The sequence below is a fragment of the Saimiri boliviensis genome, chromosome 2 (genome assembly GCF_048565385.1).
Source record: "Saimiri boliviensis isolate mSaiBol1 chromosome 2, mSaiBol1.pri, whole genome shotgun sequence".
NCBI lineage: Eukaryota > Metazoa > Chordata > Mammalia > Primates > Cebidae > Saimiri > Saimiri boliviensis.
Window position 1 is genome coordinate 67,030,094 of NC_133450.1, and position 26,942 is coordinate 67,057,035.

Sequence of the window (26,942 nt, forward strand, 5' to 3'; positions counted from 1 at the left end):
CTCACAGCCAGTTAGCAGTGACCCCAGGTCTAATCAGCTGTGGTGCTGATGAGCAGGGACTCTTAACATCCTCTCTCTTATAATGATCTTTTTTTCCCTAAGTTTTTGAGTATTTTTTTCCCTTAAAAAGTAAATACTTGTATTTTGAATATTCATCTCCATGAAAATAATTTTATTTTCTCAGGTTGTTTTTCTTTTAAGCATAATTCTTTAACCGTATTTTTATTCTTTACGAAAATTTCAAACAAGTCTACTTTTCAAATGAAAGAGCATGTCTTATGATGCTTCTTCAGCCAACTTTATTTTAATAGATTTGTAAATTCCAAGTGATGCTTATTTACTTAAATTTCTTTTTGCTTTAATTTGCCAGATGTATACACAAATGAAAACTTTTGAGGGAAGAACTTTCAGGGAGAAACTGTTTTGTGAGTTCTCTTAACTATGACTTAAGTGAAATAAAGGCAGCAGGATGGTTAGCCTCCATTTTTTTCTTTCCCCTCTTTCCTTAGTTGAGAAGGCATTATGATTCCCACTATGTAGATCAACATATAAAAGAATGTAATAGGAGAGTGTCTGCTGTAGTGATTCTTAGTTTTTGGTGTGTCCAAGAGCTACTTGGGAAACCTTTTTTTTTTTTTTTGAGACAAAGTCTCGCTCTGTCACCCAGGCGGAGTGTAGTGGTGCCATCTCGACTCACCACAACCTCTGCCTCCTGGGTTCAAGCAGTTCTCATGCCTCAGCCTCCCAAGTAGCTGCAGGCACCCGCCACCACACCTGGCTAATTTTTGTATTTTCAGTAGAGACGGGGTTTCACCACGTTGGGCAAGCTGGTCTTGTACTCCTGACCTGAGGAGATCCACATGCCTCAGCCTCCCAAAGTGCTGGGAAACCTTTTAAAGCTCTGTGGCTGTATACCTCAGCAAGTCTGATTCAGTATGTCTGGTGAGGCCCACAGTTTACATTTTAATTAAGTTTCCCTAGTGATTCTAATGTGGTGGCTTCAGCATACACTTAGAGAATTACTGTTGTGGTCTTGTGCAGGAGTACAATTCTAGTACCATTTTTAGTCCCCACATATGTTCTACTTCTTAGCTCTCACTGGAATAGCAGTTTCAGGAGGCACATCTGTTCAAGAAAGATGGAAGATAGAGGAATGATAGGTCATTCTTTTTTTTTTTTCCTTTTCCTTTTTCTTTCTTTTTTTTTTTTTTAAGAGATAGGGTCTCACTCTGTCGCTGAGACTGGAATACAGTGGCACAGTCATAGTTCATTGTAGCCTCAAAGTCTCCTACGTTCAAGCCATCCTCCTGCCACAGCCTCTTGTATAGCTGGGACTACAAGTGTATTACCACACTCGGCTAATTTAAAAAAAAATTTTTGTAGAGGCAGGTTCTCACTTTTTTTGCCCACGCTTGTCTTGATCCTTTGGCCTCAGCCTCCCAAAGTATGTTGATATGACAGGTCTGAGCCAGCATGCCTGCCTGATAAGACATTCTAATAGGGATTTTAATTCCTCTGGCAATTACAGAATTCAAGGCATCCACGCAAGATCAGTAGCACTGTGACCCCTTGTAACCTTTTAAGCTCTGACTAGTGTGGGCATGAGATTCGGTGGTAAAATCATGCCCTCTTGCTCCCATAGGCATTCACCGTGACTTTTGACTCCTCATTTCTTCTGTCTTTGTTTCCCTGCTGTTGGCTGGAACTTCATTAGAGTTGCACTTGGCTCTTACTGGGTGAACATCATTTAGTAGAAAGAAAAACCAGAGAACTACTGCTTCCTGTGTATATACCATTGTTATCACTGACTTGGTAGACATTACATTTTTGATGCTTAGAAAATTCCTAGTTCTTTTGAACAAATCTAAAGAGCAGTCAGTGTGGATCTTCCTGGACTTTATTCTTTAACCAGGGTCCAAATTTCTCAACTGAAGAGGGGTTCTGTCCCCATACCTTTCCCCAACTGTGTTTCACATTCTCAACTGAAGAGGGGCTGCATCCCAGTACCTTTCCCTGTCTATGCAGCCGGCATATCATTCATATACTATTTTGCAGTCGTGCTAGGTGAGGAGACAGTTATCTTTTCTTTCCCTAACTTGCCTATAAACCATTACTTTGAATCCATGTAATTTCGTTACTATCTAGTGAGTTTATATTAATATTTAAAAGTAACTGCAAGTTATCTATCTTTAAAAGCCTTCCTTGCTCTCCAACTACCTTATACATACCAACATATCCCTCTAATTTTGGTATTAATAGTCTAAGGAAAGCTCCATGAAGGCAGGCATTTTTCATCTATTTTGATTATGGCAGTATTCCCCCTACCTGCTATGTTGCTGGCAATTTGCTGAATGAATCATAAGGTTTTATTACATTTATACTGAAAGTGCTATATGAGCTAATCAGTTTTAAAAGTGAGGAGTCTTTCTCCACACCCTCCATTAAAGTATAACTAGTCTGTTTAGTCTTCCAGGTTGCATATTCTTCTATACGAATATTGTGATTTATGTATTTTCTAAATTGGATTTTTGTGCTAATCACTGTGATTTTCTTAAAGGCAAATGTTCTCTAGTTACCCAACTACCACTGTACTTCCCACACGTCGGGCACAGACTCCTCCAATATCATCATTACCAACCTCTCCTTCTGATGAAGTAGGAAGAAGGCAAAGTTTAACTTCTCCTGATTCTCAGTCAGCAAGGCCAGCTAATCGCACAGGTGTGTGTGCTAATATGCACTATGATATCCAAAACTTGGGATTCCAGATGTGTGGGACTTTATTATACGGGCATTTTGTTTTGTCTTCATAAAAGGTAAAACAGTGATTTTAATGAAGGGGAACTGCCCTATTAAACAGAGCTGTCATCTTCATTTTGAAGCTGCATATTGAATTATGGCCTTTTTGGAGAGAAATAATGTGCTGTACATTAGTCATATCAGTTCTTTATTTTTCCCAATATAGCTATTTTTAGTGTTGTAAATTTCCTTCTAAGCACTGCTTTAGTTGCAGCCCACACATTTTGAAATGCTCTGTTTTCATTTTCATTTTAAAGTACTTTCTAATTTGCCTTTGATGTCTTCTTTACCCTCTGGATTATTTGGAAGTATGTTATTTCATTTTCAAATATTTGGGGGATTTTCTTCATATATATATATATATTATTGCACTTTAGGTTCTGGGGTACATGTGCAGATCATGCAGGATTGTTGCATAGGTACATTACATGGCAATGTGGTTTGCTGCTCCATCCCCCCGTCACTTTTATCTGGCATTTCTTCCCATGTTATCCCTCCCCAACCTCCCTACCCCCCACTGTCCCTCCCCTATTCCCCCCAACAGACCCCAGTGTGTGATCATCCCTTCCCTATATCCATGTGTTCTCATTGTTCAACACCCGCCTATGAGTGAGAACATGCAGTGTTTGATTTTCTGTTCTTGTGTCACTTCTTTTTGTTATTGCTTTCTATTTTTATTATCGTCAGAGACCATATCTTTTTTTTTTTGAGCCGAAATCACGCCACTGCATGCCAGCCTAGTGCCTGGTGACAGAGTGAGACCATGCCTGTACTCCCAGCTACTTGGGAGGCCGAGGCAGGAGAATCACTTAAGCCTAGGAAGCAAAGGTTGCAGTGAGCTGAGATTGTACTACTGTACTCCACCCTGTGGCAGAGTGAGACTTTGTTTCAAAACAAACAAAAAAAGAGCATCATTGGGACATTTGGTAGTACCTAACTGTCACAGCACTGTGAATTTCCTTATCTTGATAGTTGTGTTTTGTGGTTATGCAGGAGAATGTCCTTACTTGTAGGAGTTACATATTCAAGAAGGTAACGCATCCTCATGTCAACACTTGATGTAATGGTTCAGGGGAAAAAAGTTCTTTGTAATATTGTTGCAAATTTCTGTTAAGTTTGAAATTTTTGTAAGTGGGAAATGATTTCAAATTAGAAAATGTTAAAGAAATTTTCAGCAGGTTTGTTTTTTAGCAGGTTTATTTTTGTGAAAAACCTTGTATATCCATAACAAATTTAATACCAATTAGCATGTCCGCATGTCCTTCTTTTTTTTTTTTTGAGACAATCTTGCTCTGTCACCAGGCTGGAGCGCAGTGGTGTGGTCTCAGCTCACTTCAACCTCTGCCTCCTGGGTTCAAGTGATTCTCTGCCTCAGCCTCCCAAGTAGCTGGGACTATAGGTGCATGCCACCACATCCAGCTAATTTTTGTATTTTTAGTAGAGACTGGGTTTCACCATGTTGGCCAGGTTGGTCTTAATCTCTTGCCCTCGTGATCTGCCTGCCTCGACCTCCCAAAGTGTTGAGATTACAGGCGTGAACCACCATGCCTGGCCTTCTTTTTCTTTTTTTTGAGACAGGGTCTCTGTCTCTTGGGCTGGAATGTGGCAGTGTGATCTCAGCTCACTGCATTCTCCACCTCTTAAGGTGAAGTGATTCTCCTACCTCAACTGCCTCCTCCCAAGTAGCTGGGCCTACAGGTGCACACCACCATACCTAGCTAATTTTTGTATTTTTTGTAGACACAGGTTTTCACCATGTTGCCCAAGGTGGTCTCAAACTCCTGGTCTCAAACAATCTGCCTGCCTTGGCCTCCCAAAGTGCTGGGATTACAGGTGTGAGCTGCAGTGCCCAGCCGCCTATTCTTAGCAGAGGAAGATTTCATTAAACTTGGACAGTACCAGGAAATTGAGGACTATGAAGACACTTTTTACTTGTGATATCTATTGATATTTAGGTTCTTATTTCTCTTCCTTTTGTCTCAGCCTTGTCAGACCCAAGCAGTAGACTTTCAACTTCTCCTCCTCCTCCAGCAATTGCAGTTCCTTTGCTGGAAATGGGTTTCTCTCTTCGGCAGATTGCCAAAGCCATGGAAGCTACAGGTAGGATAAGTTTTTATGTATCAGTATATACAGCTGTGAAAAGTCCTCTCTTATTAAAGACAGCATAAATTTTAAGAGGTCTATGAAACTTGGTAAGATTTTCAACACTACGTTTTGTTGTAAGAGCATCATAGCAAACACTTAAACTAATAATGTAAAAACTAATTCTTTGCCCAGAGTCAGCATCAGACTGTTTTTCCCCCGTACAGGTGCCCGGGGAGAGGCTGATGCCCAGAATATCACTGTCCTTGCCATGTGGATGATAGAGCACCCTGGGCATGAGGATGAAGAGGAGCCCCAGTCGGGTAGCACAGCAGACTCCAGGCATGGGGCAACCGTCCTAGGCAGTGGTGGGAAGTCAAATGATCCCTGTTATTTGCAGTCACCTGGAGACATACCCTCAGCTGATGCTGCTGAAATGGAGGAAGGTTTTAGTGAAAGGTGAAATTCCAGTTTCTGTATTTTTGTTCTATGTGTTATAAATTTCAAAGCCCCATTTATTATATATCCCTTTATAAATAATTGTTATGGTATGTAAAGTTGATAAATATATATATATGAAAGTAGGGGCATTTTAGTTGCAAGTTTGTATTTCTGTGAAGGGTAAAAGTGACATGACAACTTTTTATTTGAACAGGTGTTTTCATGGCAAGAAAGAATTTCATAATTTTTGTGTAAAATTGTACTGAAAAAGGAAATAAAATTAAAACAAGTTTACTCTGAAGTAAACATGCTAATAAAATAAATTTATCTCATAAAAGTGAATAAAATTGAGTGTTCATTTTAATATTGGAAATTGATTTAATGATTTGATAGAATTGAACTTTTAAGTCTTTTCTGTGTAATACTTGTATTTTTGTCTCTTCTGTGGTTTTTAATATCTAGTAGAATATGCCCCTTTAAGTGTAAAAAGATTTCTGTGATCCTAAAATGAGAGGTAATAGAATGTCTTATAAATTCTCTTTTTTCCTTTATCACTTGTTAAGATTTTAAATCTTTATTTTTCATTTTAACTGTGGAGTCATATAGTGACCAAGGCTTGCGTCTTATGTAACATGCAGACTTTTTCCAACAAACTCAGTGAATATTTTCATAACATATTTTGAAATACCTGTTTTTCCCAGGCAAGAATTCTCAAACCATTTTAATTTTAAGTAATCATTAGGATTTAGTTAAGGTAATACTTGATCTCATTTAAATTAGAGCTGCATTAAACATCATTTCATTGTTTTTCATTGTTGGCAGAATTCAAAATCAGATAAAGTTATTGCTCGGGGCACAAGAGATGATAGATGTGTAGTTGAACTGTATAAGGGATAAAAGATATGTTTCAAATTTTATTATAGACGTATTTTATTCTCAGTGAGAATAAAGTAATACCATAAGTAAGCTTACACCTATGCTTTCTTTTCACAGTGGTTTTAAAAAATTTGTGTTACTTTCTGTCTTGCACTTGTAGCCCTGATAATTTGGATCATACAGAGAATGCAGCTTCTGGAAGTGGACCATCAGCTAGAGGTCGCTCAGCAGTAACAAGAAGGCACAAGTTTGACTTAGCTGCTCGCACACTGCTAGCAAGAGCAGGTAATTGTATGTTTCATATTCTTTTGTTTGTGAAAGATCTCATTTTGAAAGGCACATTAAGGAAGATGCAAACTAATGATACTAAGTGTTCAGCCCCTCCACATTAACAGAATAGCTATTTGGGTAGCATTTTCTATACATTTACATAATTTTATTTAGTTCAAATCATAGCATACATTCAGAGACTTATTTAAGTTCCCGCTAGGTGCAGAAGTCTATACTGGCCACTTGTAGATTTTGAGAAATTGTGTAAATGCTCTTCGTTCTGCTCTCAGTCAATTATAATTTAAGAAGTGATGATGCATGTTTAATATTTAGCATCAGTGATGAGAAAGAGCTGGAAAGGGCACTGTGCCAAGAAAGCAGGCACTGGCTTTTCTGATGTACTGCTCTGTGGATGTTAGGGCTTCACTACTAGGTAAGGACCAGATTCCCTTGTTACATTAGTAAATTCTAGGATTATGTTGTGGGCATGTAAAATACAAATTATAGGAAATATATTTTCCAAACCAAAAACTTTAATATGTGATTTACCAAAACAGAATTTGATCATTGAAATACTAGAACATAAGTAATGATTCAATAATTTGTGGGAACAGTGAGAGAAATTGAGACCATCCTAGAAAATACAGTATGTATATTTCTCATATAATTAAGGTGACTGAATTTTTTTAAACCTAAAAGAATAGTAATAGTTCATATTAATTGAAGTTTTTTCTATACGATTAATGTTATAGCAGTGGCTCATGCCTATAATCCTAGCACTTTGGAGGCAGAGGCAGGAGAAATCACTTGAGGCTAGGAGTTTGAGACCAACCTGAGCAACATAGCAAGACCCTGTCTCTGCAAAAAATTTTTAAAAACAGTTAGCTGGGTATGGTTGCATGTGCCTATAGTCCTAGCTACTCAGGAGGCTGGGACAGGAGGATGTCTTGAGCCCTGGGGTTTGTGATTACAGTGAACTGTGATTGTGCCACTGCACTCTAGCCTGGGTAATAGATCCAGAGCCTGTCTCTAAAAACAGCAACAAAAACACGTTTAAGCATTACCTGGATTCTCTTATTTAAACCTATCAATAGCCCAGTGAGATATGAGTGCCATTATTATCCTCATTTGCAGGAGAAAAAAACCCATGATAGATATAATTTGACGTTTTATGGTCTGGGATCCAATAAACCTACTGAGATAGGTTCTCACCTACATGTATGGCAGTTAAGAACTGGCAGAATATTCAGAATTATTTTTTTCATGCAAATAAAATACCTTTTTTGTTTTGTTCTGAGCGGGATTATACCGCTCTGTGCAGGCTCACAGGAATCAAAGTCGGAGAGAAGGAATATCTTTGCAGCAAGACCCAGGGGCGTTGTATGACTTTAATTTAGATGAGGAATTGGAAATTGATCTTGATGATGAAGCAATGGAAGCTATGTTTGGACAAGACCTGACCAGTGACAATGATATTCTGGGAATGTGGATCCCAGAGGTACTGGATTGGCCTACCTGGGTGTGTGTGACTGCAGCGGGGGCTGCTGTGACTTATTTTCCTGCCCTCCTGTTCATATAGCTTACTAACAGCAGCCTTGCCTTGAGTTGAAACACTTTTAAAAAGTTATATATCTCATCCTGAGGTTTGGGGATTTAAAGCATGAGGTTACTTTGATGCCTACAAACTAATAAGAAAAAAATCTCTCTTGCTTTCTCTATGCGATTTTATTGCTTCTCTCCCCAGACTAGATGAATAGAGCCATGTTGTGGTAATACTTGATTCTGATGTCAAAGATAGATTACAAAACAGGCATCAGGTTTCAGTAGATGTTGCCGGGTTTTATAATATGGCTGCTATGCTTACGTTGCTATCTGAATGCATGCTCTTTTCCTTCACAGGTTCCATTTAATCACTGTAATGCCTTATTCTAGGAATCAGTGCTCACCTAGATCTCATAAATACCTCCATCCAGGTGCAGGGTACATGGTGGGTTTGTATGTACGCATTGTTTAGCATTACATTTTTGTAGCAGGGAGACCAAAAAAGCTCATAGGTGTAAGTCCTACAGGAAAGAGAATCTGCTATGTAAATAAGATAAATGAATCCTAATGATTTTTCTCAGAAATTCATAAAATAGGTATGCATTTTTTGGCCAGATGAAAATTAGTTCTTTTCACTAGTGGAGTTTTTTGTTTTAAAAGCCTCATTTTGAGATAGGACAGATTGTCATGTTCATTATTAACTCTTTTCTCAGTAGGATAATCAGTTACTTGTATTATTGATATAACTTATTTGAGTGAGAGAGGGCAAAGAATACCTTCAGATTGTGTCATCTGAATTCTGATTTGAAAGAAAATTTTTACATAGCATGAATGAACATGTTAGAAATATTCTAGCATGTGTAATAAAGTAGTTAATTTAATGTCATAAATAATCTGCTTGGCACTTCTTGGTTTTATGTTAACTTGACTGTAATCCTTTGGTATGAAATCATTTTGTGCAGCATGTTTGTGAGTCTGAAGACAGGGAAGAAGTGGTGGTGTGTGAACTGTGTGAATGCAGTGTCGTCAGCTTCAATCAGCACATGAAGAGAAACCACCCAGGCTGTGGGCGCAGTGCAAACCGCCAGGGTTATCGCAGCAATGGCTCCTATGTGGATGGCTGGTTTGGTGGTGAATGTGGGAGTGGAAATCCATACTACCTGTTATGTGGCACCTGCAGGGAGAAGTACTTAGCCCTGAAGACCAAATCCAAGACCACAAGTTCTGAAAGGTATCTTGAAATTATGTAGATACCCAGACCTCCTGAATAAAAGTACCTCATACCTTAAGTCTTGGGAACTGTAGATATTTCATATAAGGAGTTACATTTAACCTTCCCTGAAATTCTATGATTCCTACACTTTGGGCAGAAGGGATGGCAGGATTTGAGAAATTCATGTTCCCAGCACAGCTGGGGTCCTGTCAGGGTCTCTGAGAGTCCAGGAATAGGGGCATGGCAACATATCCTTCCCTGGAGTTTGACTGTGTTAACCTTTGACTTGTTGGCAAGTTATGGTCAAGACCCTTGCCTTAACCCTCAGGAGGCATTTTTTTCGTTGGTGTTTTCTACCTTATTTCTGGCATTTTAATTAAGATCTTTTTCCTGATGAAAAAACAGACCTTTGATTAAATGAGTTCCATAAAAATATTATCTCTCTACATCCTTAATCCCTAGAAAGTAGGTTTGTTGCCCTTATGGTCAACTATTAAAATCTTTAAGGCTCTATGGAATAGAATTTGGTTTAAGGAATTGTTTTAGGTAACCCAGAAATCTCCCCAGTTGTTTGGTAAAATAATCATTGATTTTGTAAGCATGTGTGTTCCCACATACCAGCAATTTTTATTACATTAGCCTATAACATGAAACATACTTTTTTATTTTGTGCTGCTTTATTAATGACCTTTTAAAATGTTCTAATGACTTAATTTGCATTTTGGGGTACTAACTGTTTTATATAAAAATGCAATGTTCTTCATATTTGGTGCAGGTACAAGGGACAAGCTCCAGATCTAATTGGCAAGCAAGACAGTGTGTATGAAGGTAGTTTGTTCTGAGAGCCTCTTTATTTTACATGTTTTTAAAAATATATCCTCTCTGCTAACATCTGTTACTAAAATTCACCTTCATGTGTGTGTGTGTTTCTATTTGTGTACATGTTAACTTAAATTTTCCCTAAAAAACTCAAGGTAGTTTAATAGCAACAACCCTGGTTTAAAAGTCAAAGAAAAAGGACCTGGTTTCAAACACCAGCTTTACCACAGAATATTAATTTCTATTGGTATATTTTTTTCAAAGTAGGGAAAGGGTGTGGTATATTTCGAACTTCCACCCTAATTGTGGAAAGTAAGAAATAGAGATGAGCATTGATTTTCTGGAGCACTCATTTTCTTGAAATAACTCATTCCCTAATGATTACAGACAGGCTAAGAACTCTTTGTTGGATCTATGACAGTATTTTTAATTAGTTTAAACCTGTTTTACCAGCTGTAGCATTTGCTATTGCTGTCAATTTATTTAACTACACTGACTCTCTTTCCCTGAAAGCCTCATGTATGCTTCAGGAGTGCAGTTTGGAGATGGCGCCATAGTTCCTTTTGTGGTCACTGGACTTTCAATCCATGTGCATTTTATTTAGTTAGTTATTTATTCATTTTTTAAAAAAATTTTTATTTCTTTGAGATGCAGTCTCGTTCTGTTGCCCAGGCTGGGGTGCTGTGGAATGATCTCAGCTCACTGCAGCCTCCGCCTCCCAGGTTCAAGCAATCCTCCTGTCTCAGCCTCCTGAGTAGCTGGGATTACAGATGCATGCCACCATACTCGGCTAAGTTTTGTGTTTTTTGGTGGAGTTGGGGTTTCACCATGTTGGCCAAGCCGGTCTCAAATTCCTGACCTCATGTGATCCACCCAGCTCGGCCTACCAGAGTAACAGGATTACAGGTGTGAGCCATCACACCTGGCTGCCCATCTGCATTTTAGATGTATTCTTAGAATAACCATTGCCAGCAGAGTTATATAATATTTATATTCACATACTATATGTTTATTTATCTAAATTTCAGAAGACTGGGACATGTTGGATGTTGATGAAGATGAAAAGCTAACTGGTGAAGAAGAATTTGAATTGCTTGCTGGACCACTTGGTTTAAATGACCGGCGCATTGTACCAGAACCAGTTCAGTTCCCTGACAGTGACCCACTGGGAGCATCGGTAGCAATGGTCACAGCCACCAACAGTATGGAAGAGACTCTGATGCAAATAGGTAAACTGAAATGCCAATTTGCATTGATTTTATAGCATCTATTATAATTTGTTTCTTAGATAGGTAAATAATAATAAAGGTTAATAAGACTAATGGTTCAACATTATCTCACCTCAACAAGTCTCTTTAGTTAGTTATTTTAATATTTTGAAGGTATAATGTCATACTAACTTTTGTCTGGGCATTGTGGCTTATGCCGGTAATCTCAGCACTTTGGAAGGCTAAAGGAAGAAGGTTGCTTGAGGCCAGCAGTTCAAGACCAGCCTGGGCAACATGGTGAGATCTGTTTCTATAAAAAAATGAAGAAAATTAGCTGGGTGTAGTGATGTGCATCTTTAGTCCCAGCTACTCAGGAGGCTGAGGCAGAAGAATCATTTAAGCCCAGGAGTTTGAGGTTATACTGAGTGGTGATTGAGCCACTGCACTACCGCCTGGGTGACAGAACGAGACCCTGTCTTGAGGAAAAAAATAATGTTTTGACTTTTTTTTGCCTTTCATAAAGCAATATCAAAGTTGTAAAAAGATTTATAAAACTTCAGTTAAAAAAAACTTGGTGTTATGAGAATCCTATAACCAACTCAAAATTATTGTGCAGTCTTTTTATTTGGGTGAAAGGGTATGGTAAATTTTTGGTATAGCAAATACAAAATGAAGAATTGGGCAGTATTGGTAATTCAGTCCTTTATAAATTCTCAAGCCGTGTTTTTAAATCCTTCTTACATCTTTCTTATCATCAGTAGATGTGATACATGGGCAAAACAAATAAAACAAAAAATATATTTAATGGAAAAATTTCTCCTATGGTAAATACCTTGTTAACGTAGAAATACCTAAGTTAGAAATAGCTACATTTAAACTTAGAAATATGTATGTTTCCAGGGGGTGGGGATTTGAGGAGAGAGAGCATGGGGAGAAATGCCAGATATAGGTGATGGGGAGGAAGGCAACAAATCGCACTGCCATGTGCGTATCTATGCAACAATCTTGCATGTTCTTCACATGTACCTCAAAACCTAAAATGCAATTAAAAAAAAGAAAGAAAGAAATATGTAAGTTTCTCCTAAGAATTTTCGATATAACCAAGTTCCAGGTGAGCAAATGACATTGGTTTGTTATGGAACCTATGTTGAATAGGAAAGTTTTTTAGTAGTCCAGACATATTTTTTCTTACCTTGTTGAGAACTAAACAAAATCACGTTTTTCAGGTTGCCATGGCTCCGTAGAAAAGAGCTCTTCTGGGAGAATAACATTAGGAGAGCAGGCCGCTGCCCTAGCAAACCCTCATGACCGTGTGGTGGCTTTAAGGAGAGTGACTGCTGCTGCTCAGGTTCTTCTGGCCAGAACCATGGTCATGAGAGCACTGTCTCTTCTCTCGGTCAGGTAAGTGTTATTTTGTGTTACATGATGCTCAGTTAACTTCTAGTATGCATTAGCTGGGAGTCTGCTGGTATTTGGGAGAGTGAGACAGAATTTTGGAAGCTTGAATATATACTGTTGACTGAAAGATGTTAGACATAGTCATCATAGTTATTCAATCAATTGGTCATTCAGCTAGTACTTGGCCCTTTTTAGGTGGAAAATAATGTCGTTATCACAACCGAGTAAACTGCATACATTTCATTTTGTTGCTTGAAATGGGAAACTAAGGCTGTTGATCCAAATGGTGCTGGATTAAAAACTAAAGGTCAAAATGTGTTGACTGTCTGTGTAACTAAGTCAGCCTGCAGGTGCCGTCAGGGGGATCCTTGCTGTGTTCATATTGTGAAGTGTAATATAAAAAAAGGATAAGAACCAGAAATAGCTAAAAGCCATTTAAGAGGTGATTAAGCAGGAATATTTAATGGCAAATCAGTGAAGGCAGAAGGACCCTGAAAGAAAAACAAAATTTCTGTAAGACTGTATGGTTTTGGCTCCAAGATAGGCACATAGGATAGTACAGAAGAGAGTTCAGAAACTGACCCACACATGTAAATAAATACTTGAGTTATTTGTAGTTTGATTTGTGACAGTGTTTCACACTGTAGAACAATGGAGAAAGGATATTTTTTTCCCAATAACTGAAGCAGGGTCTGATGGTTTATCCACCAAGAAAAAAAAAAAAAGACTTGGCCCCAACCTCATACTATATAAAGCAAATAGTTACAAAGTGGCTCTTAGATCTAAAAATGAAAGATAAATCAATAAGATTTCTCAAAGATAACATAGAAGAATTTCTTCTTGATCTTGGGACAGGCAAAAATTTCTCAAGCAAGCCACAAAAGGAATCTTCCATAAAAGATTGGTACGTTGGAATACAATAAAATAGAAAACCTGTGTTTAGCAAAAGTGATGTGAACAGTAAAAAGAAATTAAAAAGCAAGCCATAGAATGGGAGAAGATATTAGTAATGCATCTAACCAACAGAATATGTAAAGAATTCCTGTAAATTAACAAGAAAAAGTCAACGCAGAAGAAGAAAGGCAAAACACATTAGAAAGTGTTTCACAAAAGAGGATCTCCAAATGGCCCATAAACATGAAAAGATTTTCAACCTCATTGAGTCTTCAGAGAAATGAAAATTAAAACCCAATGTGATTGGGAGGCCAAGGCGGGAGGAACCCTTGAGCCCAGAAGTTTGAGACCAACCTGGGCAACATAGTGAGACCTTGTCTCAAATAAAAAAACTGAGGCAGTAAACCTACCAATAAGATACTACTGCCCACCCACAAGAATGGCAAACGTTTGAAACACGAGGAAGAAAACAGTGACTGAAACAGCTAAAACTCTCATACATTACTACTGAGAAAATAAATTGGTATAACCGTTTTGGAAAACTGTTTGATAGTGTCAACTGAAACTGAATATGAACATACTCTGTGACCCACAGATCCACTTCTGATATATATCCAACGAAAATACTTAAATATATGCCCCCAAAGACATCTCCAATCATTCATGGTAGTACTATTCATAATAGCCGTATGTTGGAAATCACCTTATTATCATCTGTGTGGATAAATGAACTTTGGTAGATTTCATGTATATGTCAATGAACATGAATAAACTGCTCAATGTTACAAGATTTGCATGAACCTTACAAACATAATATTGAAGAAACCAGACACAAAAGAGTACATACATTATTATTTAGTTTATGTAAAGTTCAGAAACAGGCAAAACTAATTTATAGCTTTAGAAGTCAGGATAGTGGTTTCTTTTGAGAGTGTCATAACTGAGGAGAGCATCGTAACTGAGAAGAGCCCAAAACAGGTTTCTGAGATATTGGTGATGTTCTGTTTCTTGATCTAGAGGGTGGTGACATAGGTTTGCTCAGTTTATGAAAATTTATGCTTTGTGAACATTCGTGTTTTACTTTGGCAGTTCAATTTTACTTCAAGTATATGCCAATACTTATTAAAAGGAGAGAAGGTTTAGATGCCAGTTTCCAGCTTGGTATCTTTGGCAGCTCTTAGGACATGTATGGCTAATGATAGTGCAGCTTATATTTTATTATGGTTGTTGATGCTGTGAATGATACGTGGGACTGCAAATGGTCCCATAAGAAATCCATTTTCTTAATCCATCTGAAATGTTTTTCTTTATTGGCAGTGGTTCCAGTTGTAGCCTGGCTGCTGGTCTTGAGTCTCTGGGGCTAACAGATATTCGAACGCTAGTTCGATTAATGTGCTTGGCAGCAGCAGGGAGAGCTGGCCTCTCCACCAGCCCTTCTGCCATGGCTAGCACCTCAGAACGATCACGAGGTGGGCATAGTAAGGCTAACAAGCCTATCTCTTGCCTGGCCTATCTGAGCACAGCAGTGGGATGTCTGGCATCAAATACTCCTAGTGCTGCCAAACTGCTGGTACAGTTGTGTACCCAGGTAAGCAAGTTTCAGTACTTTTCCCCATAACATTGCTTATTTCTGACTGATTCTTGGAGAGTCTTTTGAAATGAAACATTTTTATTCCAAAATTACATGTAAAAATTAAACCTGTTTTTCCAATTGCTTCTTCAGAACTTGATTTCTGCTGCAACAGGTGTAAATCTGACCACAGTTGATGACTCAATTCAGCGAAAGTTTCTACCCAGCTTTCTCCGAGGAATTGCTGAAGAGAACAAGCTTGTGACCTCCCCAAACTTTGTCGTAACACAGGCCCTTGTGGCACTGCTAGCAGACAAAGGGGCCAAACTAAGACCTAACTATGATAAGTCAGAAGTCGAAAAGAAAGGTAGGTTTCATACTACTGAAATATAGTTTTCTTATCGACTTGTTTCCTATTTTTAAATAATGTTTTTATGTTGTTAGTATATGATAAATTACATGATATGTGAATTTAAGTTTAGAACATAAAAGAAGTACATGGATACTTTTTCACTGTATATGGAAACAAATATTAGAAAATGTACCAAATTAGTTTAGTTATAGATTATGATTTGAGTTACCATAGATAATAATCCTGGTAGGTTTCTTTAATCAAATTTAGATGAAGGTAGTCTTACTTTTCTCTTTAAGATTATAACATTTTGAAGGGACTACTTATCACTACTATCTGCCTTTCTCTTCATCAGTACCATTTAGCCAAGAGATACCGGCTTTTGTTTTTGTTTGTTTTTGAGACAGAGTCTCACTCTGTCGCCAAGACTGTAGTGTGGTGGCACAGTCTTGGCTCACTACAACCTCCCCTTCCTGGGCTCAAGTGATTCTCATGCCTCAGCCTCCCAAGTTGGTGGAATTAACAGGCATGTGACACCATGCCCAGCTAATTTTTGTATTTATAGTAGTGGTGGGTTTTCACCATGTTGGCCAGGCTGGTCTTGAACTCCTGGCCTCATGTGATCCGCCCACCTTGACCTCCCAAAGTGCTAGGATTACAAACTTGAGCCACCACATCCAGCAGATACTGGCTTTTGGATCTATCAGCCCAGTTCCTTGACTAGCTACAATCACAGGATCACTTTTAAGTAACAAAAGCCAAATTGTTTTTCTTAAAGACATGCTGTCTCTGTGCTGTTTTTTAAAATTGTTTCTGCTGCTTTCTCAGTCTACTGAGTCCTCAGAGCAAAGACTATTGATTGATGTATAATAAAATGTATATTTTTAACGAATGGGATTTCGTACAGAATTTGATGTGAGATAAATGCTTTAGTGCTTGTGTGCATATCTTAGTGAAATAATTGCTTGCAAAATTGCTAATTCTTAAAAGATATGGGTTAACCCATTTACTTGTTCACCACCACCAAATCTCACCTGAGCGTCATCATTTCATTGTTTTGTTTAAGCAGGTTTAATTGCCCAATTGTATGCCCATCCTTCCTGTGATCCTTCTGCTGTAGGCCCTCTGGAGCTGGCTAATGCCCTGGCAGCCTGCTGCCTCTCCTCCAGGCTGTCCTCACAGCATCGGCAATGGGCAGCTCAGCAACTTGTGCGCACTCTTGCTGCACATGACCGCGACAACCAAACCACTCTACAAACGCTCGCCGACATGGGAGGAGATCTTAGAAAATGCTCCTTTATCAAGTTGGAGGCTCATCAGAACAGAGTATGTGTTTTGAGTGTAAAGTGTGTTAATCACCTTATGTAAGATGAAATAGTCTCTGCCCTTCTCAAAGAGCTCAAAGTTTAGGTCTCTCTTTTTGTGTTACTTTGTCACAGACACACACACACACACACACACACACTCTCCCACACACCCCCGCCCCCAACACACACACAATGACAAAGATGTTCCTGGCAGTTACCAACTCTACTTTCTCTGTATGCTGGTTTGATATAATAGTATCTGAATGGGAGAATAAGATGGGGGAAGAGAAAGGAAATTAGAAGGAATAGCTTTACACAAGATGGGAAATTAGAAGGAATAGCTTTACACAAGATGGGAAATTAGAAGGAATAGCTTTACACAAGATGAAGGCTTATGTATTTGGCCCTCTGTATCTGGGAGTTCTGCATCCATTGATTCAACCAACCCCCAGTGGAAAATATGGGGGCAGAATAAAAAATAATAATCCAATAATAAAAAAACACAAAAAGTACAGTATAACTATTTACATAGTATTTACATTCTGTTAGGTATTTAAAGTAATCTAGAGATGATTTAAATTACATGGGAGGATATACATATGTTATATGCAGACACTACCCCATTTTTATAAGGAATCCATCGGCAAATTTGGGACAGGGTATCATGGAACCAATCACCCACAGATACTGAAGGACAACATGCAAGAGGAAAAGAAATTAGCCTGTTTTAATCTAACTCACTGGGTCTTTGTCTCAGCTATCACAAGAAATAAAAACTGAATTGTATTACTTAAACAATTTTATTTTTATTTTCATTTATTATTATTATTTTTAGACAGAGTCTCGCCCAGTCTGGAGTATAGTGGTGAGATCTCATCTCACTGTAGTCCACGCCTTCCGTGTTCAAATGATTCTCCTGCCTCAGCCTCTCGAGTAGCTGGGAATATAGGTGTGTACCACCATATCCGGCTAACTTTTTGTATTTTTAGTAGAGACAGGGTATTTCCATGTCCAGGCTTGTCTCAAACTCCTGACCTTAGGTGATCCACCCACCTCGGCCTCCCAAAATGCTTGGGATTACAGGCATGAGCCACAGTGCCTGGCCTACTTAAATAATTTTTTTTTTTTTTTTAGGCGGAGTTTCGCTCTTGTTACCCAGGCTGGAGTGCAATGGCACGATCTCGGCTCACTGCAACCTCTGCTTCCTGGGTTCAGGCAATTCTCCTGCCTCAGCCTCCTGAGTAGCTGGGATTACAGGCACGCGCCACCATGCCCAGCTAATTTTTTGTATTTTTAGTAGAGACGGGGTTTCACCATGTTGACCAGGGTGGTCTCGATCTCTTGACCTCATGATCCACCCGCCTCGGCCTCCCAAAGTGTTGGGATTACAGGCGTGAGCCACCGCGCCCAGCACAATTTTTAAAATTACTTGTTAGTATGTGTTATTTATTTTGTAGAACATAAAATGTTAAAGTACTTATTGAGTAAACATACTTGGTCAAGATTATAATGGATCTCAGATAATTCAAATATATTAGTGCATAGTACCTTAAAACTATAATTCAAATAAGTATAGCTTCAAATAAGCTTGGAAGCCATTTAGAAAAGAATGGAGGCTGAGTGCGGTGGCTCATGCCTATAATCCCAGAACTTTGGCAGGCTGAGGTGGGCGGATCACTTGGGGCCAGGCATTCAAGACTAGTCTTGCCAACATGGCGAAACCCTGTCTCTACTAAAAATACAAAAATTAGCCGGGCATGATGGCACATGCCTGAAATCCCAGCTACTTGGAGGCCGAGACATGAGAATTGCTTGAACACAGGAGGTGGACGTTGCAGTGAGCCACTGCACTCCAGTCTGGTCCATGGAGTGAGACTTCATCTCAAGAAAAGAAAAAAAATGAAATGGATGCTTTTGTTTTACAATTTCATGGTAGATTTTTAAAAATTGGTTACAACTTTTTAAAATAATAAAATCATTTGAATCAGATATTGCTAGAACTTACCTGTTTCAACTTTTTCTAGGTAATGACATGTGTTTGGTGTAATAAAAAAGGTCTTTTGGCTACAAGTGGCAATGATGGCACCATCCGCGTATGGAACGTTACCAAGAAGCAGTATTCACTACAACAGACCTGTGTGTTCAACAGATTGTGAGTGCTAACGTCACATGTATAACATTTAAAATAAGAGAATCCTAAACATCCCTCATGTTGGTTGCGTTAATAGAATCATATTGTCACTAAAAGTTTTTAAAATTTTCTTTTAGATTAGTATTACTGTATTTTCAGTGTGAGTTTTTAACTTTCCAGGATACCAATTTGGAAAACATAATTTTAAACCATGTGTATCTGGACTTAGAATTAAATCAAGATCTACTAGTAAATAAAATGTTCAGCTGTGTAAAACATAGGCTAATTTGCCATAGGTCTGGAAGAGTTGTTTAGGAATTAGAGTAATTATATTGCTTCCGTATCAGAATGTAGCATTTTTAATAGCTTTATAGCCAGCTGTAGCTATTTCTTTTCTGAAAACTTTCCTAGAGATGAGGGAAATAAGAATCAATGTCTTCTGAATAACAACCATGCGTACAATCAGTACAAAATTTAAATGCCTTTATTGACAAGTTGTATACTACATTAAACAAGGAAAAGTCTAATATCACTCCTTTACAATGCATTTTTCACATGATGACAAACATTAATGAATGTGTAACTGTTAAATACTGCTAGCCAAGCTTTTGAAACATAAGAATCTGTTATGTACACTTTACGGTATATGAAACCCTTATTTTAAGGTTTGGGGTTTAATTGACTTTTGAATGATGGTGATTAGAACTGCATACCTATCTGTTATTTCTAGGGAAGGGGATGCTGAGGAAAGCCTGGGATCACCCAGCGATCCAAGTTTCTCACCAGTTTCCTGGAGTATCAGTGGCAAATATCTAGCAGGTGCTTTGGAAAAGATGGTGAATATCTGGCAAGTTAATGGTAAGAGTCATGTAAATACTAGTAAACTTCTGAAAGTAGTTTTTTTCTTTTTTTTTGAGCACTGTTGCCTGGGCTGGAGTGCAATGGTGCGATCGTGGCTCATTGCAGCCTCCACCTCCCAGGTTCAAGTGATTCTCCTGCCTCAGCCTCTTGAGTAACTGGGATTACAGGCACATACCACCACACCCGGCCACATTTTTAGTGGAGACAGGGTTTCACTATATTAACCAGACTGGTCTCAAACTGCTGACCTCGTGATCCACCTGCCTCATTTTCCCAAAGTGCTGGGATTACACGCGTGAGCCACCACACCCGGCTTGAAAGTCTTGTCTTTTTTTAAAGCCTTTCTCTTAGTCTTTGTGCAAACAGTGTTTTCTCTTCACGTTGAAACTCACAAGCCATCCAACAACTTCAAAAATCTATGTACTCTGTGCTTCAAATTGGAGAGGAAGTGCTCATTTCTTGACTTTTATTTCTGGGAGTTTTAACTAACCTAGTAATTATAAACTTAAAATTATTTTTATGTACCACTAAATATTCAGGGTAGGGTTTGAGGAGATGTAATGGTCACTGAATTTTAAGCTACATATTCTTTTGAATTGCTTGAAATATTTCCATTATGTTTATTTTGTAGGCACAAATTCTTATCAGTTTTTGTAGTCTTCTCTGGAAAGTAAAAATAGTTATTGTAATATTGGTCTTATTAGTATTTTTGTTTGTTTTTACATATTTGAGGAATAACTGTTCTGTGTCACATATTTGAGGAATAGTTAGCCTTAAGGACAGGTAATTCTTATGCTAATTTGGTTATTAGTAAGTGTTGAGAAAGGACTTAAGTGCTTGACATTTATACATTCTGTGTTTTTCTTTACTCCCTCTTCTATAAAGCTACCATTTTGCCTGATTAATAGTTACAGATAGCTGGGTGTGGTGACGTGTGCCTGGAATCTTAGGGACTCTGGAGGCTGAGGTGCAAGGATTGCTTGGGCCTGGGAGTCTGAGGTTACAGTGAGCCATGATTATGCCACTGTATTCACTCCAACCTGGCTAACAGAGTGAGATCCTGTATCAAAAATTTAAAGAAAAATTACAGAAAAACATTAGTTTTATTTTTATTTGTTTATTTATTTATTTTTGAGATGGAGTCTCTCTCTGTCGCCCAGGCTGGAGTGCAGTGGCATGATCTCGGCTCACTGCAGCCTCCGCCTCCCAGGTAGCTGGGACTACATGTGCGTGCCACCATGCGTAGCTAATTTTTTTGTGTGGTTTTAGATGAAACGAGGTTTCACTATGTTGGCTAGGCCAGTCTTGAACTCCTGACCTCAGGTTATCTGCCCGCCTTGGCCTCCCAAAGCGCTATGATTACAGGCATGTGAGCCACTGTGCCTGGCTGAAAGACATTAATTTTATGATCATATATAGTATGTAAATGATGGATCCTGCCTTCACAGTCTTATTCATTAGGAGACTATTACGAAATTTGGAACTGCTTGGAGTATATATTAGAATTACATAGTATTTATTTTTTTCTTTTTAATAACTAAGTAACAACTAGTTAACATTTTTCCTTCTTTAGGAGGAAAAGGATTAGTAGATATTCAGCCTCACTGGGTATCTGCCCTGGCTTGGCCAGAAGAGGGTCCAGCTGCAGCCTGGTCAGGAGAGTCTCCAGAATTGTTGTTGGTGGGACGGATGGATGGATCTCTAGGCCTGATTGAAGTTGTTGATGTGTCCACCATGCACCGTCGAGAATTGGAGCATTGCTATCGAAAGGATGGTAAATGACTGCACTTATGTCTAGACTAAGTTTTTTGGCACTTGCTTTTAAAAAATGTCAAGTGAATATTATCTTGGCTCTGTTTTCAAAATTTTCCAGTTGTGGTTTAATTTTAATTAGTTACTCAATTGAAAGGCATTTATCTCCCAGCCCCCATTACATATCTCTGCCAAAATGAGATTTAATAGTATTATAACATATTAGTCATTCATCTTTTGTGTGGCTGAATATTTATAGCAGATTCCAAGTCTTTTTTGAAAGTTAGAGGTCATAATCATTGGTAGAAGTGAAATTGTTTCTTTGTTTGTTTTTTAAACGGAGTCTTACTCTGTCACCCAGGCTGGAGTGCAGTGGCCTGATCTCAGCTCACTGCAACCTCCGCCTCCCAGGTTCAAGCAATTTTTCCGTCTCAGCCTGCTGAATAGTTGGGACTACAGGTGCATGCCACCATGCCCAGCTATTTTTTTTTTTTTTTTTTGGTAATTTTAGTAGAGACAGTTTCACCATGTTGGCCAGGCTGGTCTTGAACTCCAGACCTCGTAATCCTCCCACCTTGGCCTCCCAAAGTGCTGGGATTACAGGTGTGAGCCATTGTGTCTGGCCAAAATGAAATTGTTTTTTTAAAAAATGAGTAAAATTAAAGTAATGGAGGAAGAGGGAAAAGGAGAATTCCTGGTCTGACAAGAGATAGTAAGAAATCTGCTTTCTTCTTACTGTGTTCCTTTGAACATGAATGCATCTCACTAGATAGTTGTTGTCTGGGGGAGGTGGAATAATTCAAAGGTCATAGTGCCTGCTTACATGGTATTCCATTAACAGAAGAGGTTTGTTTTGTTTGTTTAAAAATAGGTAATACCTTCATAGGGTTTTAAAAAGTATTCAGTGAAGTCTTTCTCCCATCTCCTCAGTTGCCACACTCCCAGTCTACCCTCAGAGATAAATACTGTTTTTACTTCTTTTGTAGGCTTTCAGTGTTACATATAGTTAAAGAAGCAAGTAAGAATATAGATTGTTGGAACAGAACATTTTGATAGAATATGGAAACCGTATACTAAGTAGCAGGTATTAAATAAGCAGAAAAAGAGACGTAATTTTCTTTCTATGACTTGTGTTATTTCACTTCTCAGTTTCATGGTAGATTCTGATCCAAAAGGAAAGAACCTACAGTGACTTAAAATCACCAAAGGAATTTAATTTTTACCTTTATTTTTCAACAGCCACTTGAAAAAGAGTGAAAGATTATAAATGAAGTAGTCCTTATCACAGATAAGTGAAATTTTTAAAAAGTATGTTAGTTACATGGAATCCCCAGTGTATGCCTGCATTTTGTTTAAATGCATTGAAGAACTATTTAGAAACTGACAATGGTTGCAGTATCAGATATTTGTTTAAAAGTCTCTGTCTTTTAAGTTAGGCAATGACAAATAATTCTCTTTTTCTTACTCTTTTTCTTTGGTTTTTATCATATTAGTGTCTGTTACTTGCATTGCATGGTTCAGTGAAGACAGACCATTTGCAGTGGGATATTTTGATGGAAAATTGTTACTGGGAACAAAGGAACCACTTGAAAAAGGAGGCATTGTTCTAATTGATGCACATAAGGTAAATGTATCTTTTAAAAAATAATTTTATGGGATACAAGTATAATTTTATTACATGCATAGATTACACAGTGGTGAAGTTAGAGATTTTAGGATGTCTGTCACCCAAATGCCATCCATTGTACCCATCAAGTAATCTATCATCATCCACGCTTCTCCCAGCCCTCACCCTTCCAAGTTGGCCTTGTCTGTCATTCCACACACTAGGTCCGTGTATACACATTATTTAACTCCCACTTATACGTGAGAAAATGTAATATTTGCCTTTCTGTGTTTGACTTATTTCACTTAGGATAATGGGCTCCAGTTCCAACCATGTTGCTATAAAATACATGTGGCTGAATAGTATTCCATTGTTTATATATACCACATTTTCATTATCCAGTCATCCATTGATGGACACTTAGGTTGATTCTATATCTTTATTGTGAATGGTGCTGCGATAAACATATGAATGCAGGTATCTTTTTGAGAAAATGATTAATATTTTCTTTTGGGTAGATAGTAGTGGGATTGCTGGATCAAATGGTAGTTCTATTTTTTGTTTGTTGAGACCTCTCCATACTGTTTTTGATAGCATTTGTACTAATTTACATTGCCACCAACAGTGTTTCAGAGTTCCCTTGTCACTACTTTCTTGCCAACAACTGTTGTTTTTTGTTTTTTTAATATTATAACCATCTTGACTGGAGTGAGATGATATCTCATTTTGTGTTTTTTTTACATTATTTTTTAATTTATGAGACAGAGCCTAGCTTTGTCTCCCAGGTTGGAGTGCAGTGGTGTAATCTTGGCTCACTGCAATTTCTGCCTCCCAGGTTCAAGCAATTCTCCTGCCTCAGCTTCCTGAGGAGCTGGGATTACAGGCACCCGCCACCATACCCAGCTAATTTTTATATTTTTAGTAGAGATGGAGTCTCACCATATTGGTCAGGCTGGTCTCAAACTCCTGACCGCAAGTGATGCATCCATCATCCATCTCAGCCTCCCAGAGTGCTGGGATTACAGGCGTGAGCTGTCATACACGGCTCATTGTGGTTTGAATTTGCTTTTTTCTGATGATTAGTGATGTTGAGCATTTTTTCATATGCCTATTGACTATATATTTTCCGGTAAAAGAATCCTTACCAACTATTTACTTTTTCTTGTTCTTTTTTTTTTTTTTTAACTCTATTATTGCTTAATGCTAGTTTCTTTTAAAATTTTTCTACATCAGTCACTTATGACTTAATGTTCTATTGTTGCACGAAGTCTTTGGACCATGGATATACATGGATGAGTCTATGTAAAAATAAATAATCAAGCCATGAAAGAGTGAAGTGTGAACACCTTGGGAATACCTCTTGTTCAAATGCCTCCTAGTAATGTCAGAAATTCCATTCATAAAGAATGATTTCTTTACCTTAAATAGAGGTTGCCAATTCAGATATTTACAGGACAATCTAGGCAAGTAGCGTAAATGCATGAAACTGGAAGTTCAAAGATATGGAAGAGGATTGAAAAACAAAAATAAAATAAGAAGAGCACAATGATCGCAACCATATAAACACAAAGCATAGCCCAGATTCTCCTAAGTGATTGCTATTTGGATGTGAGGGGTGCATTTTTTTTTTTTAGTCTCCTCTTTTTTATACTGGAATGATTACTGGTGAATAAGGATAACTCTTAATAAATACAAATGCTAATGAGAGATAACATACCCTTTTGAGTCAGAATTTCTTAATTCATTAATTCTACTAACATTTGTTGAGCTTTGACTGCAGCAAATATATATAACACAAACTATATTAAAGGGTAAGTTGGTCTAGTGATTGGTAATGATATGGCAGTATCTTATTTGCATGCAATATTGATTTCAAAATAATTGAGTTATAAAAATATAGGTTATGTATTATTGAATTTAAAGTATTTGTGAAGGAAACATTACTCTGAGTTTTTTTCTCTTTGTGCCATTTTAAGGATACTCTTATTAGCATGAAGTGGGATCCTACAGGTCATATTCTTATGACATGTGCCAAAGAAGACAGTGTGAAACTCTGGGGCCCTGTTTCGGGATGCTGGCGCTGTCTACATTCACTCTGCCATCCGTCTATTGTAAATGGCATTGCTTGGTGCCGCCTTCCAGGGAAAGGATCCAAATTGCAGTTACTGATGGCTACGTATGTTGTCATTTTGCTTCTATGGGTCTTAGTTTTTATATTGATATAGACTATTTGCATTAAGTGCGGCTTCTCAGTAGTCTTAAAGAGTTTATTGCCAGTTACTGTTCTTATAATGTGTAACATTATAAGATTACCTCAAGAGAAAAGAAAGAGCAGTAATTGTCCAATGTGAAACTTGGTATGTGATCTCCTTACCTCTGGGTGTATTGGCATCAGTTGCATTTCTTGTAAAAGATTACATGTATTACAGGTAAGTTTAAAAAATATTGTAGTGGTTCTGTCAGATCTTAATTGATTGCAGTTTGGAAATATTTTTACTTATGCACATTGACATTTTTTGGTTTTATGTGATCAATTTTTTTTAGTGGCTGTCAGAGTGGCTTAGTATGTGTTTGGCGCATTCCACAAGAGACTACACAGACCAGTGTGACTGGTGCAGAAGGATGGTGGGACCAGGAATCAAATTGCCAGGTAACATTCTTGTGTTTTTGAAGACTTAATCTGAAACCATGGAAATAATATGCTATCAAAGTAATTCTCCCTTGGTTACTAAAAAGTCATTACCGTATCCCAAAGGGTAAGATCCATTGGAAAATATAAATAAGTTTCATACTTTGTATGGTCTCTGAATTAGCTTAATTTTTTATAAATCAGAGATACCAAAATTTCTTGGTAAAATGAGATATTCCATACGTATTAAGTGGTGATTATTACTGTGATAATGGGTATAATTGATACTACAGATAGATGAGTTACAAGTTAAGTTGCTAATAACATAAAATAGAAACTCCACGGGAGCACATCCATCCAGAAAATCTCCTACTGATGACAGAAACCCTGCTATGAAGAATGATTCCTTTATCTTAAACAGAAGTTACAAATTAAGATATTTAAAGAACCCTCTAGGCGAGTAACAAATTCATGAAGCTGGGGGTTGGAAGGTTTGGAGAGGGTAAAAAATAAAAACAGAAAAAAAGAACCATACATGCTTTATACAAAGGCACAGAACTGATTGTCAGTTTCCAGAATTAAGAGGCTATTGTTACCAGATTGTTTTATTTTTTCCTATAGATGCTAAGAATCCATTGTTAAAGTAAAATCTCCCAATATCAAACATTGGCACCTGACTTAAAATTGTAAAACACTGAGTGGCCAGGCAGATCACATCTCTGAGCTACCAGTTTGTAACTTCTGTTGCTCTTCTTTTTGCTTATGATACCCATGGCAGAAATACTTTATATCATCTTTGGGTAATGTCATAACTAAAAGGAAGAAGGAACTTAAGGGCAGAGAGAAGGTATGAAGAGAGATGGAAGGAGTAGCCAACTCACTAATAGGAGAATATCACAGAATATCACAGAAGTGGAGGTGGGAGCACTACAGATAAGTCTGGCTTACTCTTTGTGCTGGAGGGTAGCCCTATAGACAGGCCTTACCTATGTCACTTGTGTGACAGAACAAATGTGTGACAAACAGAACCATCAGCCAGCAAAAAGAGGAATCTGTTTGAATAGAATCAGCATGTGCACTTCACAAATGTTAGGGTATAAAAATGAAAATTACATGAAGTAGAAATTTAGAAATCAAAACACGAGTTAAAAAGTAGCCAAAATTTTCCTGTCTCTAAGGGATAATTAGAACTTGG

The 26,942-nt window shown here is 37.9% G+C and overlaps 1 protein-coding gene across 10 annotated transcripts in view; it reads left to right on the plus strand.

Annotated features, from left to right (window-relative positions):
• Nucleotides 1-26,942, plus strand: part of HERC1 (HECT and RLD domain containing E3 ubiquitin protein ligase family member 1) — a 234,792-nt gene that overhangs the window by 175,459 nt on the left and 32,391 nt on the right. For 7 of the 10 annotated variants that reach the window (XM_074393495.1, XM_074393494.1, XM_074393499.1 and 4 more), the window contains 18 exons: nucleotides 2,558-2,718; nucleotides 4,780-4,896; nucleotides 5,106-5,337; nucleotides 6,356-6,480; nucleotides 7,764-7,984; nucleotides 8,970-9,238; nucleotides 9,996-10,048; nucleotides 11,068-11,268; nucleotides 12,474-12,648; nucleotides 14,857-15,127; nucleotides 15,263-15,476; nucleotides 16,531-16,787; nucleotides 18,793-18,920; nucleotides 19,630-19,757; nucleotides 21,334-21,534; nucleotides 23,006-23,136; nucleotides 25,095-25,294; nucleotides 25,663-25,768. In XM_074393495.1, the coding sequence (XP_074249596.1) occupies nucleotides 2,558-2,718; nucleotides 4,780-4,896; nucleotides 5,106-5,337; nucleotides 6,356-6,480; nucleotides 7,764-7,984; nucleotides 8,970-9,238; nucleotides 9,996-10,048; nucleotides 11,068-11,268; nucleotides 12,474-12,648; nucleotides 14,857-15,127; nucleotides 15,263-15,476; nucleotides 16,531-16,787; nucleotides 18,793-18,920; nucleotides 19,630-19,757; nucleotides 21,334-21,534; nucleotides 23,006-23,136; nucleotides 25,095-25,294; nucleotides 25,663-25,768 (3,190 nt within the window). The remainder of the gene's footprint in view (nucleotides 1-2,557; nucleotides 2,719-4,779; nucleotides 4,897-5,105; nucleotides 5,338-6,355; nucleotides 6,481-7,763; nucleotides 7,985-8,969; nucleotides 9,239-9,995; nucleotides 10,049-11,067; nucleotides 11,269-12,473; nucleotides 12,649-14,856; nucleotides 15,128-15,262; nucleotides 15,477-16,530; nucleotides 16,788-18,792; nucleotides 18,921-19,629; nucleotides 19,758-21,333; nucleotides 21,535-23,005; nucleotides 23,137-25,094; nucleotides 25,295-25,662; nucleotides 25,769-26,942) is intronic. The other 3 variants (XM_074393501.1, XM_074393502.1, XM_074393498.1) reach the window with 2 other exon arrangements.